We start from the raw sequence: 16,704 nt of genomic DNA, 5'->3' as shown, positions 1-16,704 counted from the left end.
TAGCCTAACATATAAGAACTCCACAGTCAAGCGTGCTTGACTTGGAGTAGTATTTGGATGAGTGACCTTTCCGGAAGTTTCTCGGAAAGCATGTGAGTGAGGATAAAACATGCTGAAAAGACTTGTGTTGATTTGTGAGGTCAGTCGGTAATCCTGAAAGCAGTCTGAGGCATTACATGTCTCACCCTGTAATGACATGGAAGAAGTCGTGGAGGAAGTGGGTTATGCTCCTCTAAATACAAGGAGGAAAACTGTCCATTACCTGAGTGGTTTCTATTTCCAATGAGCTCTTGGATCTAGGCCCAATATAGCTATAAATATCTCAACATCCCAATTGAGAAAGAACCTAACTACAATACTGAAATACACACATACAAAACTTCTCACCCCATGTGAGCTAACTCTCAATCTCACAACAACCTTAAAGCCTATATCATCCCTTAATCACTAGGGATTGTCATACATTTGTATTTTCAGAAAGTACAAGATGCCTTAGAAGAAGAAAGAGAATCATGTAGGGCATTCAGAGTGTCATTGCATTTTTTAGAAGACCATTAATTATATCAAGGTTCTTTGCCCTAGGATTAAAATTCCTCGAGAGAGGATAGGCATGGGAAAGAAGGTTGTTGTCAGGGAGATTGTTACTGACAACGAGGAGGCGGTGGCGGACGAAGAAGATGGTGAAGAGGTAGAGAAGTAGGAAAAAGAGGAATGATTCTGTTGTAATCTTTGTTGAAACAATACCTTTAGTCGTTGAGGCATTTGTATTTTATTTTAGAAAAAAAAAAACTTAATAATTTAACCATTGGTTCTATGTCTGGTTTGATTAATCACAATCAGAATCTTGTCGTTTATTAAAGCTTATATGTGTACAATTTTATTTCATCTTTTTATTAACACGTGATTTTGTTTCATCGCTTTCATTCACATGCGATTTTGTTTCATTACTTTATTTACCTGCAATTTTATTACATCGATTTTGTATCTAAAATTTACTGTTTAAAATATATTTTCCTTTTTATAAAACAATTTTAGTTTAAAACTTCTTTTTGAAATGTTAGATACAAGTAAAAACAAAAAAAGAATAAAATGTAGAAAATAAGAAAATCAGACACCAATCAGAGATTAATGATTCGTACAGTCTTCTCAATTCAAATGTTTTTTTATTAAATTCTATCCTTTTGAACCATGTTGTAGATTACAATTTGAAAAACTTAAATAAATAAATAAAAAAGACGATAAATAGTTTAAGTTCAAATGCAAGTAAATAAGTTTTTAAAAGAAAGAATAAGTGTTTAACGTTAGTGGTTGAATAGAGATTTCATAACTCTTAGAAGTTTTCTTTAAAGAAATAATCTCATTTGTCTTTTCTCCTTTAAATTTTGCAATATCGTTGACGATTCAAGATTTTATTGTTTAAATAGATATATAGCATCAAATTCTTAAAAGTGAGATGTTTGAATTTATTACTTATATTTGATACTTTCATAAACATGATTAAGTATATTCATCTATTTTGAAGATGAATGAAGGTTGTCATGGACACCTTTGAAAAAGGAAAAAAGAGGATCTCTAGGAGGCATAATTTCCTTCACAGTTGGATGGTTGAGAAATTCTTGGCTCCATTTATGAAGCTTTTGAAAATTGTCAGCAGTGAATAATTTCATCCCTATAATGTCTTGAAACAATGGAATCCAAAATGCTATGTACACAGCAGCAATATCCACATAGCCAAACTCTTGTCCACCAAAGAACTTGTCTTTCAACTCATTCTCAAGAATCTCAAGAGCCTCAGTTGTTTCTGCAATACTCTTCTCACGCTCTTTCTCATCAACCGAAAAAACAGATTTGAAAGAAGGAGTCACAATCTGATCAATTCACATATTCAAACATTTAATTGTAATTTTTCTCATGTCTTCCAATTTATGAGAATCAAATCTTACAATGCGACCACAATTTAAACCTCAAAAAAACATACCTTGTCGTCGATGAACTTGGACCAAAATCGAGCCAAGGCTCTATGATATGGATCAGAAGGAAAAATAGGATTGTTTTTCCAAACTTCATCAATATACTCAAGAATCACAAGAGATTCTGATATTGGTTTCTCATTGTGAACAAAAACCGGAACCTTTTTATAAACTGGATTATATTTAAGAAGTTGATCACTTTTGTTGGCCAAGTTTTCTTGAACAAATTTGTATTCAATTCCTTTGAATTTTAGAGCAATCTGTACTCTACATACAAATGGGCTTCCCACAACTCCCAAAAGTTTCACCTCATCCGCCATTGATTGCAGCACTTCAAATTTTCTGACTTTAACAAATATGTCAAGCAGTTTGTTTTGGTGTGCGAGTCCTAAGGTGTTGTGGCTTTTTATAGAATTTGGATGATTCTAATTCTTGATCTAAACGTATGGTTAACAAGATGTTTGGATGAAATTAAAAAGAAAGTGGCATTATTGAATTTTGATAAATTGATGTAAATAGATAGTAATATTTGTTTTAATTGGATGATGATGAATATTCTCAATGTTTGATAAGGGCGATACACTACAATCACTATTATCTCTTTTTTATTTATATATTTTTAATAATGAGTATGAAATAGTTATATAATATAATTATTGTGAAATCTGTTAAGTAAAATGATTACTAAGCTTGTCAAATTTTATGATGAAACAAATTTTAATATATATATATATATATATATATATATATATATATATATATATATATATATATATATATATATATATATATATATATATATATATATATATATATATATATATATATATATATATATATATTTAGTTAATTAGTTAGTAAGAAAAATTTAATGCGTTAAGAAACAATTACATAATAGTATATTGCTAAGAAAAAAATATAAAATATGTGTTGTACTCTTAATTTGAAATTACACATGTATTTGTTAAATAAAGTACAAATGGGTAGCAACGCTTGACTTGTAAGGATGGCCAAAAACTTTAGTGTTTATGTGAGATTAAAGTAAGCTTATAAGAGTGAAAAGCTTTGTTATATGGGGGTTTATGTAAATATGAGATTGATCCCTTCAACCTTAAGGGTGGGTATTTATAGGGGTTTATAAACTTGGATTTTAGGGCTCCTCGAACGCTAGAAACCACTTAGAAAAATGGTGAGTGGGCCATTAATTCTCTATTTACTAGAGAGACATGGTTATTCCCCAAATTCCTTCACTACACCACTTAGGACCAAGACATGTCACTTACTTATGTTCTCCTATTATGGGCGAGTGATATAGGGGTGCTATCATCATGTTGCCCCTTACTGGTCATTAAAAATATATCATTACATGGTCCCTCAAGAACAAGGGCTTGGTAAAGGGCAACTTAGTTAAGTCATTTTGGTTAGGCACTTAGATGAGTTTGTCTGATGAGACTCTTAGTCAAGTACTTTAGGTGAGGTGCTTAAATGAGCATGCCGAATGAGACACTTAGTTGAGTCCCTCAGATGAGGTGCTTAGATGAGCTTGTGTGGTAAGCTCTTAGTCAAGTCCCTCAGGAAAAATGTTCAGGTGAGCCTGTCTGAAGAGACTCTTAGTCTTTCAGGCGAGACATTTAGATGAGCCCGTCCAACGAGAATCTTAGCCCCTAAGGCGAGCCATTTAGATGAGTCTGTCTGACGATTCTCTTAGTTGAGTCCCTCAGGCAATACGATTAAATTAGCCTATATGACGAGACTCTTAGTCCCTCAACTGAGACCTTTAGATGAACATGTGTCACGAGACTCTTAGTCCCTTATGAAAGGTGTTTGGATGAGTCTTCCTAATGAGACTCTTAGTTGAGTTCCTCAGGCGAGGTGTTTAGATGAGGTGGTCTCCCCACATATATTCCATTCATATTTTCCATAGGAGCTGATGCAAGCCGCAAGGGAACGACAATGTGAAGTAGTACAATAAATGTTGAGTCATAGGGAGATATGTTTTATTATCGACTTTTACTCTAACGATATGTAGCTAAGGCGATCAAAATATTAGGGATTCAGTACATAGGAATAAAATTAACATAATAAAAGATAAGGACATAGAGTACATGATTATCCATCCCATCATACCCAATTGACTCTCCGAATTAAATACGAGAAAAAATAGAAAGTTATAGAAGATAGACAAAATTTTGTACATCACCTACTTTCGTAGTGAGTGTACTCTCTCAGACGAATAATTCGTCTACTTTCGCTAGCCCGAATCATTCATCTCAGAAATCGTATTTTTGCATGTATATGAAGCTTTCTCAACCGAGACCGAGACACCTTGTCAATGGTGTCGCAACTTGGTTGTTTAGCAATATGCTTTCGGATACTGGATCATTACCTTTTAGTACATGATCAATATTTGAGTTGTCTTTCCTTTCGTAACCGACACAAATATGTTTAAGCATTCGGATTCTAAAATAATAATTGTTCTTTACTTTTTCTTGTTATTTGCATACAGATTAATCTATCGGGGTTTATCATGGGTTGGGTCTCATGACCTCTCATCCCTAATTGACTACTCACTCATGGTGGGAAACATCGCAAATAAACAAGAAATAGATATATCACGCATAATCTAACAAATAAAGTGAAGGCAAAAAGGATAAACCTGAATGAAGACAATAACTTGAATTGTAATAAGAAAAAGCTTTAAGAATACTCGAGTGCTCTTAAAATAAAGTTGAAATTATAATAAAGTTTTGAAAATGGAAGAAGTGGGAGGGAGATGAAGAAACTATCCTAAAGAATAAAGTAAGTGACATGAAATATAATGTCTCATTGCAAGGTAGCCTAAGAGGAATCCTTTGTATGTGCAAGTGTACTAACCACAAGATGGAGCAAGCATTTGACATTGGTCAAAACAAGCATTCTTTTCCCTTTGGATTGAGCCACAAGATGAAAAAGCACATAAGCAGATAAATATTAAAAGATCCAAATGAACAACAAAGCCACAACGCCACAAAGCCACAAAGAAACATCCAAGTCTTGAATTGAAGATCAAAGGGTCCAAAGGGATTACAAGGTCTTAGATGAATAACAAAGTATTAGATATACTCCAAACAAGGGGAAAACACTAAGTCCTAAGGTCCAAAGTCCAAAATACTCCTCAGGAAAGGGATAGAAACACAAAGTCCATAAGATCATATTAAAGCTTTTTAGGGTTTTAGTAATTTTATAATGTTTTTGTTCTTTTGAAATAATAAAGCAAAAAGAGGAAAAAAGTAAAAGGCAATAATGTAAATTACACGAATGTAAATGACATAAATGTAAACACATAAAAGTAAATATTAGATGGTAGCACAATTAATATGTCAACATTAGTATTTATGAGGATTCAATCGAGTATGGGCTATTTAGCGCCATGTTAAGCAATCGTAAGGGGATTTATGTAGAAGTCACACTTATATGAGGCCGGTCAATAATAATTTTTGTGAAAATATGTTATAGAAATGATACACAATCATTCTCCTGAAACAATGTAACACAATAGCTAAAAATAAAAGAAGAAGGGAGATGGAGATGAGGAGAGACTAGAAAACAAGCTCAAGTCATCACAAGGGATTCTCTATCATCAAGTCCAAAAAACCAAACATATGCTACACCAAGGGATAAACCTATCATTAGTCCAAAGCGTCAAAAATGATCAAATGGTCATTTAATCAACATGTTTGAAATAATGAAGGTTCATGCAACCCATGGACCATCTATACAATAATTGGAAGTGATGAAGAATTGATCAACCAAGTAACTTCTCAAGTCAAATAGAAGTCAAACCAAATTTGAATAAGAAAAGAAATTCAAATGATTTTAAAGGGTTTTAAAATTAAAATAAAGATAAAATACAAAAGAAGCATTAAAACATAAAAAAAATAGTTAAGAAAATTAGAGAAGATCAAAAAAACTACAAGTAAATGGACCTCAAAAGTTGAATCTCAAAATGTTTAAAATTGCTTGAAAATTAAATTAAAAAATAAAAATTATAAAGAAAATAAGAGAAAATAGAAAATAAATACTAAAAATGATTTTAAAAATGTTTTGAAAATAAAATCAGATAGAAAATATTTTTAGAGATTTTTTGTAAATAATTGGAATCAAAAAGAGTTAGGGAGCTCTTTTTAATATTTGTTTGAAAGAAAAAAGAATTAAAAACAATTTAAAACAACTAAAATAAGCGAAAAATCCTGAGCCATCAGATCTGAATACTAAAGTTCAGTCAGAAGATCACATGGTCATGATTTAAAGTTAAAACGCGCTCACCATTGGATCACAACAGACAAAAGAGATTTGAAAAAAAACACGCATTGCCTTGTGAGTGGTCAATTATTTAAATTTTGGAGAGAAAATTATAAAACACGAGGGAAGCTTTATCGTCTTCAACCTCAAACCAGATTTTTGCAAAATTATGAACTCGTATTTTTAGCATGAATCAAGCATGGATTCAGTTGCCTAACACATCATCATTCATGTCTCTTTGCATCAGAGCCATTGATTAGCTCCGAGCAAAGAGAATTTTCTAAAGAACACGAAGAACCCTAGTTCTTCAAACTAAAATTAAATTACTAAAACACAATATAAATTCAAGGTAGTTGAGGGCTTTTGATCAATGAATCAAGACAAACACACTAGTAACTTGTTTACTTAAATTTTTTACTTGTAACTACCTTTTAAATTGAAGCTTCAGAGGTCAACAATGGTGAAAATGATGAGCTTGATTCAGGAAGCTTCAGAGCATATAAATGGTTCAATCAACTTCAGATGTTGTCGATGAGTGATTTTGAGCGAAGAAACGAAGCTAAAAGAGCTTGAATCAAAGAAATAGTTAACTGGTTTTTTAAGGTATCGAGTTCAAATGGTTTCAGAGGTTCTTTGGCTATCAAAGTTTTCAAATGAAGGAAAATCAACCCTTTATTTATTGGAAATGAAGTGAGGTTATGGCACGTGTGAAATGGGCGCAAACTCGTGTGAATTAGGGTTGAATTTTGGTGTTTTGTAATCTGTGTAAAATGAACAATGAAATGCGTGAGTTTGTGATCAAACCAAGTCGTTTTTCACTTGTTCAAATATGTTTCAACATGACAAACAAGTTTGCACATGTGTTTCTGGTCCCAACTGAAGATTTGAGTGACTTTGCACTTTTGTGCTTTTGTGAAATGCAGAGTTTGAGGTACCTTGTTGGTGCTTAGGCCAAATGAAATTCACTCATGAATTTTCAGATATTCCTTGTGCCAAATTATCTCGTCATGGTGAAGAATCAGATGCAAAAAGAATCACATCAAAAAGATGCTTGAGTTGAAAATGGCATGAATGAAAAGTTCAGGTCATGACTTGAAATTCTGGGTCAGGCATCAGGTCTACTAGGTCTAAGGCCTATTTTTTTGCATACATAGGTATCTTAAAAAATTCCAAAATTGATGAAATTATAAGAAAATTGATGTTTGACCCTTGAAGCAAAGTTGTAGAGGAGTTCAAATGTGACATTTGGCTCAAAGTAAATTCCAAAAATGTTGAGAAATGAGATAGTTATGGTGTTTGGACCAAGTGACATGTCATCCTTGATTTTAGGTCAACCAAACATGTACCAACTTATGATTTCTTTCCATTTATTACATCCAAAGGTCCAATGATAAACACTTGAATACCAAATGAAGGAAACTTGATTATCCCTTTAATAATCTTGATAATTGCTTGAAAATTGGATGGAGATGGCATGAAAATAAACACATGAACGATACTTGAGTCAACTTTGAAATTAGGAACCAAAATTGAACTTCTCTTGATCAAATGATGTTGAATGAAGCTTGACATGAATGTGGCCTAAGATTATAGGTCATGTCCTGATGTAAAAAAATCTTGTGGATCACTTGTTGACCAAACTTTGACCTTGGGAATCAAAATCCTAATTTGGAAACCAAACTTGATCCTTTGATTGCAAGTCCCTACCTTGTACAATAAGAGAAAGGAAACAACATATATTTTTGTATTTTGAATAAGGTAAGAAAATTTAGAATGCAAGCAAGCAAAAAGGTAAAAAGAAAACATAAAAGGTATTTGATTAACTCCTACAAAGGCAAGCCCAAAGAGGCGAAGGTTAGAAGGATACCATGCTCGTGATCTTGGTTGAAATGTAAATGATTTGATAGGTGTAATCTTAGTGGTAAAATTAGGGTATGACACACACCTTCAACCTGCTAATTCCATGGCATATAATTGTTCTCTTTCAATTTGATCGAAATTTTTTGACCAAATTTGCGGGTAGTGGATGAATCAGGTGCAGAAAGTATCGTGAGCGACGACGATTGACGAACGCTGCCATCTGGTGAAGTCGGTTGAACATTGGAAGATGATTCCATGGAGTCCCAAAGACGAAGAAGATGAAAAGGAGAGAGAAAATTAGTTACGTAACATAATTTTGTTAGGGAAGAGAGAGAAAGTGGAAGAGGTTGAATCGACGATTGATACCATAATAGAATGTGATATTCACATTATTAATTTAATCTCTCTCAAGATTTACAAAATCAAAACCACCTATTTATAGAAAAGAATGTATTATAGATGGTGCAAAAGTTAGTTAGAGCTTATACATGTTCATTCATAATTAACATAAATGTCTGAGTCAACCTCCTAATATATGTCATCATTACTTGAACCTTTTATTGAATTAACATAGATTTTTTCATATATTTGGAGACAGTATGGGAAAAAAATGATAGGGAAACATAAAGTTATTGGTTTTATTACTTTGTCGCTTTAGACAAATTAAAAGGTGAATGAATGATTAAAATAGTATATTATGAAGATCATAATATATATATATATATATATATATATATATATATATATATATATATATATATATAATATATATATATATATATATATATATATAGAGAGAGAGAGAGAGAGAGAGAGAGAGAGAGAGAGAGAGAGAGAGAGAGAGAGAGAGAGAGAGAGAGAGAGAGAGAGAGAGAGAGAGAGAGAGAGAGAGAGAGAGAGAGAGAGAGAGAGAGAGAGAAGAGAGATTTGTGCCAAAGATTAAAAAAAAATTCAATGGATTTAAAATTTATACAAAATGATTTTCGATTTGTAAAATGTTTGATATAAATTTTAAAGCTTCTATTCGAAAATGTTCAATTTTCATAAGGTCTTCTTGACTTTTATTCAAAAGTTCCAATATTATATGTATAGTGGACCTTTTAAGACAATTATAGATCCGGGGAGGAAATTCTAATTGGTCAATAAAAATGGATTTCAATGTAATTTATTTTTGATTTTTCCTTAGTTTATCCTTAACGAATCTATCATAATCATAAAAAGTAAAAGGGGAAAAAGTCACTTTGTGTTGATTGTTTTCAAAATTTAAGTTTTCTTCTTTTGCATGTAAAAAAGGAATAAATAAATAAATCAAATTCCGGGAGGCTTCATAAAGTGCTTCCTTAGGAGTGAAACTTTCATTTGTCCATATTTCCAGGAAATAATATCTCTTGTTTTTTATTTCCATTCACATAAGAATGAATATTATGACTTGCATTTCTAATAGGCATGAATACAACATCTATAGTATAACTTCCACCTTGAATGTTGTTTAGTGTTTTTATATGATATCCCCGCTTTCTCTCAATTTCTTTTTGATTTTTCCTTAGTTTATCCTTAACGAATCTATCATAATCATAAAAAGTAAAAGGGGAAAAAGTCACTTTGTGTTGATTGTTTTCAAAATTTAAGTTTTCTTCTTTTGCATGTAAAAAAGGAATAAATAAATAAATCAAATTCCGGGAGGCTTCATAAAGTGCCTCCTTAGGAGTGAAACTTTCATTTGTCCATATTTCCCGAAATAATATCTCTTGTTTTTTATTTCCATTCACATAAGAATGAATACTATGACTTGCATTTCTAATAGGCATGAATACAACATCTATAGTATAACTTCCACCTTGAATGTTGTTTAGTGTTTTTATATGATATCCATTCTTTCTCTCAATTTCTTTTTGATTTTTCCTTAGTTTATCCTTAACGAATCTATCATAATCATAAAAAGTAAAAAGGGAAAAAGTCACTTTGTGTTGATTGTTTTCAAAATTTAAGTTTTCTTCTTTTGCATGTAAAAAAGGAATAAATAAATAAATCAAATTCCGGGAGGCTTCATAAAGTGCTTCCTTAGGAGTGAAACTTTCATTTGTCCATATTTCCACAAATAATATCTCTTGTTTTTTATTTCCATTCACATAAGAATGAATACTATGACTTGCATTTCTAATAGGCATGAATACATCATCTATAGTATAACTTCCACCTTGAATTTGTTTAGTGTTTTTATATGATATCCCCGCTTTCTCTCAATTTGTAGGTTTTATTAGGTTAGCTATATGTTGTGTATTATCAATGACTTCCACCGAAGGTGGTAAAATGATGTCTTGAGCAGTTACATATCCAGGACCTTTGAAACAAATAGACGTCTCCCGAATTCCATACAGATTACTTCTCAATACAATTTCTTTCAAATTCATTAAAATTTCATGTATTGATTCTTGAATACCTACTATGGTAGAATATTCATGTGGTATTTTCTCAGATTTTGCACGTGTGATACATGTTGCCTTTATTTCTCCAAGCAAAATTCTTCGCATTGTAATGCCTATGGTATCTACTTGACCTTTCATAAGTGGAGATAGAATAAAGCGTCCATAATAAAGACACTTATTGTCCATCCTTGATTCAACACATTTCCACTGTAGTGTCTGAGTCGATACTTTTAGTTTTTCTCGAATCATAGTATTATATTTTTATGAAACTCTTGATTTAATTGTTTATTTCTATCGAAATATTTTTCTTTAATGTTTATTGTTAGTTTTACACACGTCTTTTTTTAGGAGCCCTATATCCATTATGTGGCAGAGGGGTTACATCCCGTAGAACCTTTAATAGTATCCCACTTCTATAAATAACTCTTAATGCCACATCTCTTCTTAGACCCGAACCCGTTATCTTGACTTCTGCTCGTTGCATGCATTGCTCGACTACTGTTTGAATAACATTTCCCGCTATGGTTTGAGTGGCAAATGGCGTCCCCCTTCGTGTACCCTTGAATCCACATGAACTGGTGGAGGACCAAGAAATCACCCGACCTCGTACATCTGTAACAGTCACAATGGTATTGTTGAAACTAGCTTGAATATAAATAACCCCCTTTTGTATTTTACGAGGATGCTTACGCGAACCAATACATCAATTTTTCCATGAACCAATTTTTGGTATAGATTTTGCCATTTTTTTTATTTGAAAAAAAATGTAAGTCCGAAATATATGGATATATCCATTTCCTCTCAAAAAGGATTCTTTACTATTTTCTATCTAGTTATTCTATTTTATTCAATAATTCGATTAATATAGAATACCTTTTTTCAAATATCAAACAATAAGAAATTCTATGTTTTTAGAATACTTATAACTATAGACTAGATTCAAATTATTTAGTATTTAAGAAAATGGAATATTAATAACATTTTGTATTTGAATTCTATTCAAATACAAAATCTTATTAATAGAAAGTCCTTTTTTATTTTAATATTATCCTTGTCTTTGTTTATGTTTTGGATTGGAACAAATTACTAGAAGTCGACCTCGCCTACGAATCAATCAACATTTTTCACACATTTTACCAACAGAGACCGCCACTTTCATATTTTTAACTCCTTAGAAATTCAATTGAATTCTGAATTTATATATTGGAAGAAAATAGGGTTTCCTTGCATTTTGAACTTCAAATTGTTACTCCTAAAAAATATGTTCAAGTTATACAACTAATCGGATTGAGTAATTTATACTTCCATTTTTTCCTTTATCGATCGTATCCAGTCAATATTTTTGGAAATATAGCCTAGAATCTTATTTGAATTCTATTTCTCTTGAATTTTATTTCTCTAAAGCAACCTGCGACATACCCTCGTTGTTGATGAATTTAGTCTTCATCCCAGAATAATGCTACAAGATATGTTTTCCCCACTTCCTTGTCTGTTTCCGCTAGTTCCTTATTTATTTCCGCTAGTTCCTTATTCACCCTAATAATAATGTCTTTGTCAAGTTTTTCCCCGAATTCAGATATTCATTTTTTATTCAAATGAGAAATCTCAAAAAGTAATATTTTCATATATATTATTATCATATATCTCCGGATTGTTTATTAGTTCTAATTTAGTTCTAATTTCTAAGAGGTGGAATAAAATAACACGATCATCATACGTTTATGGTAATGATCATACGTTGTTGATGAATTTAATCTTTGATACAATACTACAACAATAAAACAATATATGTTTTTATCTATTTCGCTCACCGTCATCATAATGTCTTCGCTAAGTTGTAGCGCTAATTCAGATATCCATTTTTCAGATAATTCAGATACGGGCAAAAGTATGATGATTACCATATTTGTTTTCTCTATTTCCTTCATCATCGTCATAATTTCTTCTCTAAGTTGTCGTAGCGCTAATTGAGATATCCAGTTTTCATTTAATTCAGATATGGGCAAAACTATGATGATTACCATATATAACAGAAATCCCCCCCTTATTTTTTTCTAATTGAGCCTCTCGATCTGTTATTATACCCCTAGAAGTAGAAATAAGTACAATCCCCATCCCTTATAAAACTTTTAGAATTTTTGGATAGTTAGAATAGATTCGTAGACCAGGTGTACTAATCCTTTTTAAATTTAAAAAAAATTGTATGATCATTTCCTATTTCTTCTATACCGTGGAGTTAAAAAGTATTTGTTGCTTTCTCGATGTTTCTTGACTTTTTCAACAAAACCCTCTCGTAAAAGAATTTTTACAATGTTTTCGGTGATATTAGTAAGTAGTATTTGAACAGTTCTTTTTCTATTCATGTCAGCATTGCGTATCAAGGTTAGTATATCAGTGATAATATCTTTACCCACGATAGATTTTTACTCCTTACTTTCCATATAATCAACATGCTTCCGTTTATTTTTTTATTTTTTTTATTCAATAAAATATCTAATATTGAATATGAGAATAGAATAATACTTTCTATATGTATAGAAAATTTGATTTTCATTAGGATAATGACAATCTCAATATATAATATAGAATATTCTAAAACTAAAGAAAAGATAGAAAAAAAATGAACGAATGACATATTCAAAACTATATAAATAATCTTATATTGAATTCGAATTCAATTTTTTTATACAAATAGAATTATAATTTTTATTTTGAATATATTGAATTGAATACAGAATATATATTTCATTAGTATTCTAATCTATTTCCTTCCTATTCATTCAAGTTATAAATAATATATCTATATCATGATCTCTTATTATAATACTTCGGGTGCTAATGAAACTACTTTCGTGAAATTTAACTGTCTCAATTTTTGGGCTATTGCAGAAAAAATTCAAATTCCTTTTGGATTTCCTTCTTTATCAATGAGAATCACTACATTATCATCATACTTTATTATTATACAATTACGACGTTTTAGTTCTTTACAAGTACGTATAATTACAACTCTGATGACTTGAGATCTTTCTAAAGATGAATTTGGCACTGCTTTTTTTATTACAGCAACAACAATGTCACCAATATAAGCATACCGTAGATTACTAGCTCCTATGATTCGAATACACATCAATTCACGCGCTCCACTATTATCGGCTACATTTAAATAGGTTTGAGGCTGAATCATATCTTTTTTTCTTATCTATGAGTCAAAAAGTTGAAGTAAGAAAAATATTACGTGTTCAAAAAAAAAGAAACGGAGAATTGTCTTTTTTTCATACTAAAGACCTCTTTCGTTCTAATGATTATTTGGAAAGAATGAATTGAGTTCGTATAAGGATTTTGGATGCCGCGATTGAAATCGCCTTTCTAACGATATTTTCTGGGGACCCCTCCCATTTCATAAAGTATTTTGCCGAGTTGAACGACAATTATCCAATATTCGGGTGATCCTTTTCCCGAACCCATGCGCGTTTCGATAGGTCTTACTATAACAGGTTTGTCTGGAAATATGCGTACCCATATTTGTCCACCCCGGCGAATATTTCGTGACATTGTCCGTCGACCCGCTTCTAGTTGTCTAGATGTGATCTAAGCGGGCTAAGTGCCTGAAGAGCATATTTTCCAAAGAAAATTTTATTACCGCGAGAGGCTTTTCCTTTCATTCTTCCACTATGATGTTTGCGGAGTCTCGCTCTTTTTGGGTTATAGTTGATGGTGAAGAGCATATTTTCCAAAGCAAATTTTATTACCGTGAGAGACTTTTTCTTTCATTCTTCCACTATGATGTTTTTGGAATCTCGTTCTTTTTGGGTTATAGTTGATGGTTATTTCTCAATTCCATCTCTAGTATAGAACGTACATGAGATTTTCACCTCATACGGCTCCTCGCAAATAAATCAATTGAAAAATATTGGACCGATAAAAAAATAATTAAAATAATATACAATAAGATACATATGTTTAATAAAATAAAAAAATGAAATAGAATATAATCGTGAGATTTTTTGACATAGAATCTATCTATCTATTAGAAGTTTTTTAATCTTGCTTTGATATATAACAAAATATATATTTTTATAGACCATTTTTGCTATCTGTATCTAACTAGCTAATATTTTTGGATATAAGGTTCTAACAAATATGTATTTGTCTTTTTTATTTATTTATTTATTTTATCATATTGGATTGACAAAAAAATTCAAATTCCTAAAAATCCACATTTTCGCAGGCGAATATTGACTCTCATTGAAGATGTAATGTTGAGTTAGTCCATAACTCCTCCAAAAAGAATGAATTTTTAGTTCCTTCAGTCATCCCATCTAATCAATCAGTAAGATTTTTTATTTTAGTAGAAACTCTTGTATTCACAAGTTCTGTCGTTCCCATAGCTTTTCTATTTATGGTAAGTCTAAATTCTAGAATGGAGCCTCTTTAATAAAATAATTTATTTATTTTTGAATTTTTTTAATTTTATTCTTTTTTATTGAATCAACCTTCTGAGTTTTCTTGATTCGTGGCTCTTGAATAGTTTATTCTAGAAATATATATATATATATATATATTTTTTTTTTGTGTAATCCCTTACATCACTTCTTGTCCACTTGATAGGGAGAGCGGCATCTGGATTCTCATAATGTGTGTGATGTCAGTTTACTAATCTAATCAACATGTAGGCTGAGACTTATTATATTAATTTTCCAAAGTATCTTAAGACTCAAACTCCTAAACAAAAATTCTACATAGTTGTTAAAGTCGTAGAAAATTGAAGTGCATCAATGGCTACAAATCAGGAAGAGGTGAAGCTTTTGGGTTCTGTGGGAAGCGCATTTGTGTGTAGGGTACAGATTGCTTTGGAGTTGAAGGGAATTGAATACAAATTTGTTCCAGAAAACTTGGCCAACAAAAGTGAACTTCTCCTCAAATACAACCCAGTTTATAAAAAGATTCCTGTTTTTGTTCACAATGAAAAACCCATATCAGAATCCCTTGTGATTCTTGAGTACATTGATGAAACATGGACACAAAATCCTATCTTGCCTTTTGAACCTTATCAAAGAGCCTTGGCTCGGTTTTGGTCCAAGTTCATCGACGAAAAGGTAACAATGCTGAGTTTTAAAAAGCTGATTATTTTTGTTATTGTAAAATTAAATGTTTGAAATGATCAGATTGTGGCTGCTTCCGTTAAAGCTGTTCATATCATTGATGATGATAAAGAGCGTGAGAAGAATGTTGCAGAAACATCTGATTCTCTTGGGTTTCTAGAGAATGAGTTGAAGGACAAGTTTTTTGGGGGAGAAGAGATTGGTTTTGTGGATATTGCTGCTGTGTTCATAGCTTTTTGGATCCCTTTGATTCAAGATGTAACAGGGTTGCAATTGTTGACTGCTGAAAAGTTTCCAAAGCTTTACAAATGGAGTCAAGAATTTCTCAACCATCCAATTGTTAAGCAATGTTTGCCTCCTAGAGACCCTGTTTTTGCCTATTTCAAAGCTCACTATGATAGCCTCATTGCTTCGAAATAGACACAGAATTTCTAGTTTGTGAACTATAATATCTGTAATTCAATTTTTGCAGATAGGTTTCATATCAAAATCATAGTTTGCATCTGATATTTCTCCATCTAAAATCTATGGATATTAGTGTCATTTTTTCATGTTTCAATTAATACAGAAAAAGGTATCTATCCATCTTAACTGAAGGTTAAGAATCCTGATGTAGTTGTAACAATATAGTAAACATAAAAGCTATAAAGTACAAACACACACATACATGGACACGACAATGACACTAATATGTCAAAGGTGGTAATGTTTTAACCAATACCAGTTAAATATGATCACACATGTTGGTATCATGTCATGCCAGTGTCAGACAATGAAAGGTCCCTTGATTCTTGGCGAGGCTAACTAATTTACTAACTGACTTTGTTGCGTCATCATTGCTTAATTATGGTAACTCCAATTCTTCTGAAAAAATGTATGTATGTGTCCGAAACCAACACTTGTGTCATCATTGTTGCTTATCATTGAACATTGAAGGTCCAACATTAAACAGAGTAGCAGTAGTAAGTGGACAGCATTCGTCTTTGGAAGAGGAGAAGGAAACAGGAGGTTCCTTCTTCGATTTCAATGAAACCACAGTTTTTATGACAAAGAATGCGACAA

General features: G+C 31.6%; 3 protein-coding genes across 4 annotated transcripts; 1 reads left to right on the top strand and 2 right to left on the bottom strand.

Moving 5' to 3' along the window:
* Positions 1-1,464: 1,464 nt before the first annotated feature.
* LOC127127547 (probable glutathione S-transferase) lies at positions 1,465-2,345 on the bottom strand. The gene is made up of 2 exons (XM_051056752.1): positions 1,979-2,345; positions 1,465-1,868 (listed from the first exon to the last, which is right to left on the bottom strand). Exons 1-2 carry the CDS (start codon positions 2,288-2,290, stop codon positions 1,512-1,514), a joined length of 669 nt encoding a protein of 222 aa, XP_050912709.1. The 5' UTR covers positions 2,291-2,345; the 3' UTR covers positions 1,465-1,511.
* Positions 2,346-9,466: 7,121 nt separating this feature from the next.
* On the bottom strand, positions 9,467-10,786 carry LOC127131184 (DNA-directed RNA polymerase subunit alpha-like). The gene is made up of 2 exons (XM_051060119.1): positions 10,357-10,786; positions 9,467-10,017 (listed from the first exon to the last, which is right to left on the bottom strand). Exons 1-2 carry the CDS (start codon positions 10,784-10,786, stop codon positions 9,467-9,469), a joined length of 981 nt encoding a protein of 326 aa, XP_050916076.1.
* A 3,937-nt stretch (positions 10,787-14,723) lies between these two features.
* Positions 14,724-16,201, top strand: LOC127127546 (probable glutathione S-transferase). Of its 2 annotated transcripts, none has more exons than XM_051056751.1 (3): positions 14,724-14,870; positions 15,149-15,636; positions 15,706-16,201. In XM_051056751.1, exons 2-3 carry the CDS (start codon positions 15,316-15,318, stop codon positions 16,060-16,062), a joined length of 678 nt encoding a protein of 225 aa, XP_050912708.1. In that variant the 5' UTR covers positions 14,724-14,870; positions 15,149-15,315; the 3' UTR covers positions 16,063-16,201. The 2 variants fall into 2 exon arrangements, with proteins under 2 accessions (XP_050912708.1, XP_050912706.1); XM_051056749.1 differs by having other exon boundaries at positions 14,812-14,942.
* The last annotated feature ends 503 nt before the right edge of the window (positions 16,202-16,704 follow it).

This window comes from Lathyrus oleraceus, chromosome 3 (assembly GCF_024323335.1).
Source record: "Lathyrus oleraceus cultivar Zhongwan6 chromosome 3, CAAS_Psat_ZW6_1.0, whole genome shotgun sequence".
Lineage (NCBI taxonomy): Eukaryota > Viridiplantae > Streptophyta > Magnoliopsida > Fabales > Fabaceae > Lathyrus > Lathyrus oleraceus.
Note: the sequence above shows the minus strand (reverse complement) of the source record. Positions and strands in the feature narration are given on the sequence as shown.

Coding starts and splice junctions, on each gene's coding strand:
- LOC127127547 (XM_051056752.1), bottom strand. CDS start 2,290: ATGGCGGATGAGGTGAAACTTTTGGGAGTTGTGGGAAGCCCATTTGTA. Junction 1,869..1,978: donor CCAAGTTCATCGACGACAAG/GTATGTTTTTTT, acceptor TGAATTGATCAG/ATTGTGACTCCTTCTTTCAA.
- LOC127131184 (XM_051060119.1), bottom strand. CDS start 10,786: ATGATTCGAGAAAAACTAAAAGTATCGACTCAGACACTACAGTGGAAA. Junction 10,018..10,356: donor TAACCTAATAAAACCTACAA/ATTGAGAGAAAG, acceptor TTAAGGATAAAC/TAAGGAAAAATCAAAAAGAA.
- LOC127127546 (XM_051056751.1), top strand. CDS start 15,316: ATGGCTACAAATCAGGAAGAGGTGAAGCTTTTGGGTTCTGTGGGAAGC. Junction 15,637..15,705: donor CCAAGTTCATCGACGAAAAG/GTAACAATGCTG, acceptor TGAAATGATCAG/ATTGTGGCTGCTTCCGTTAA.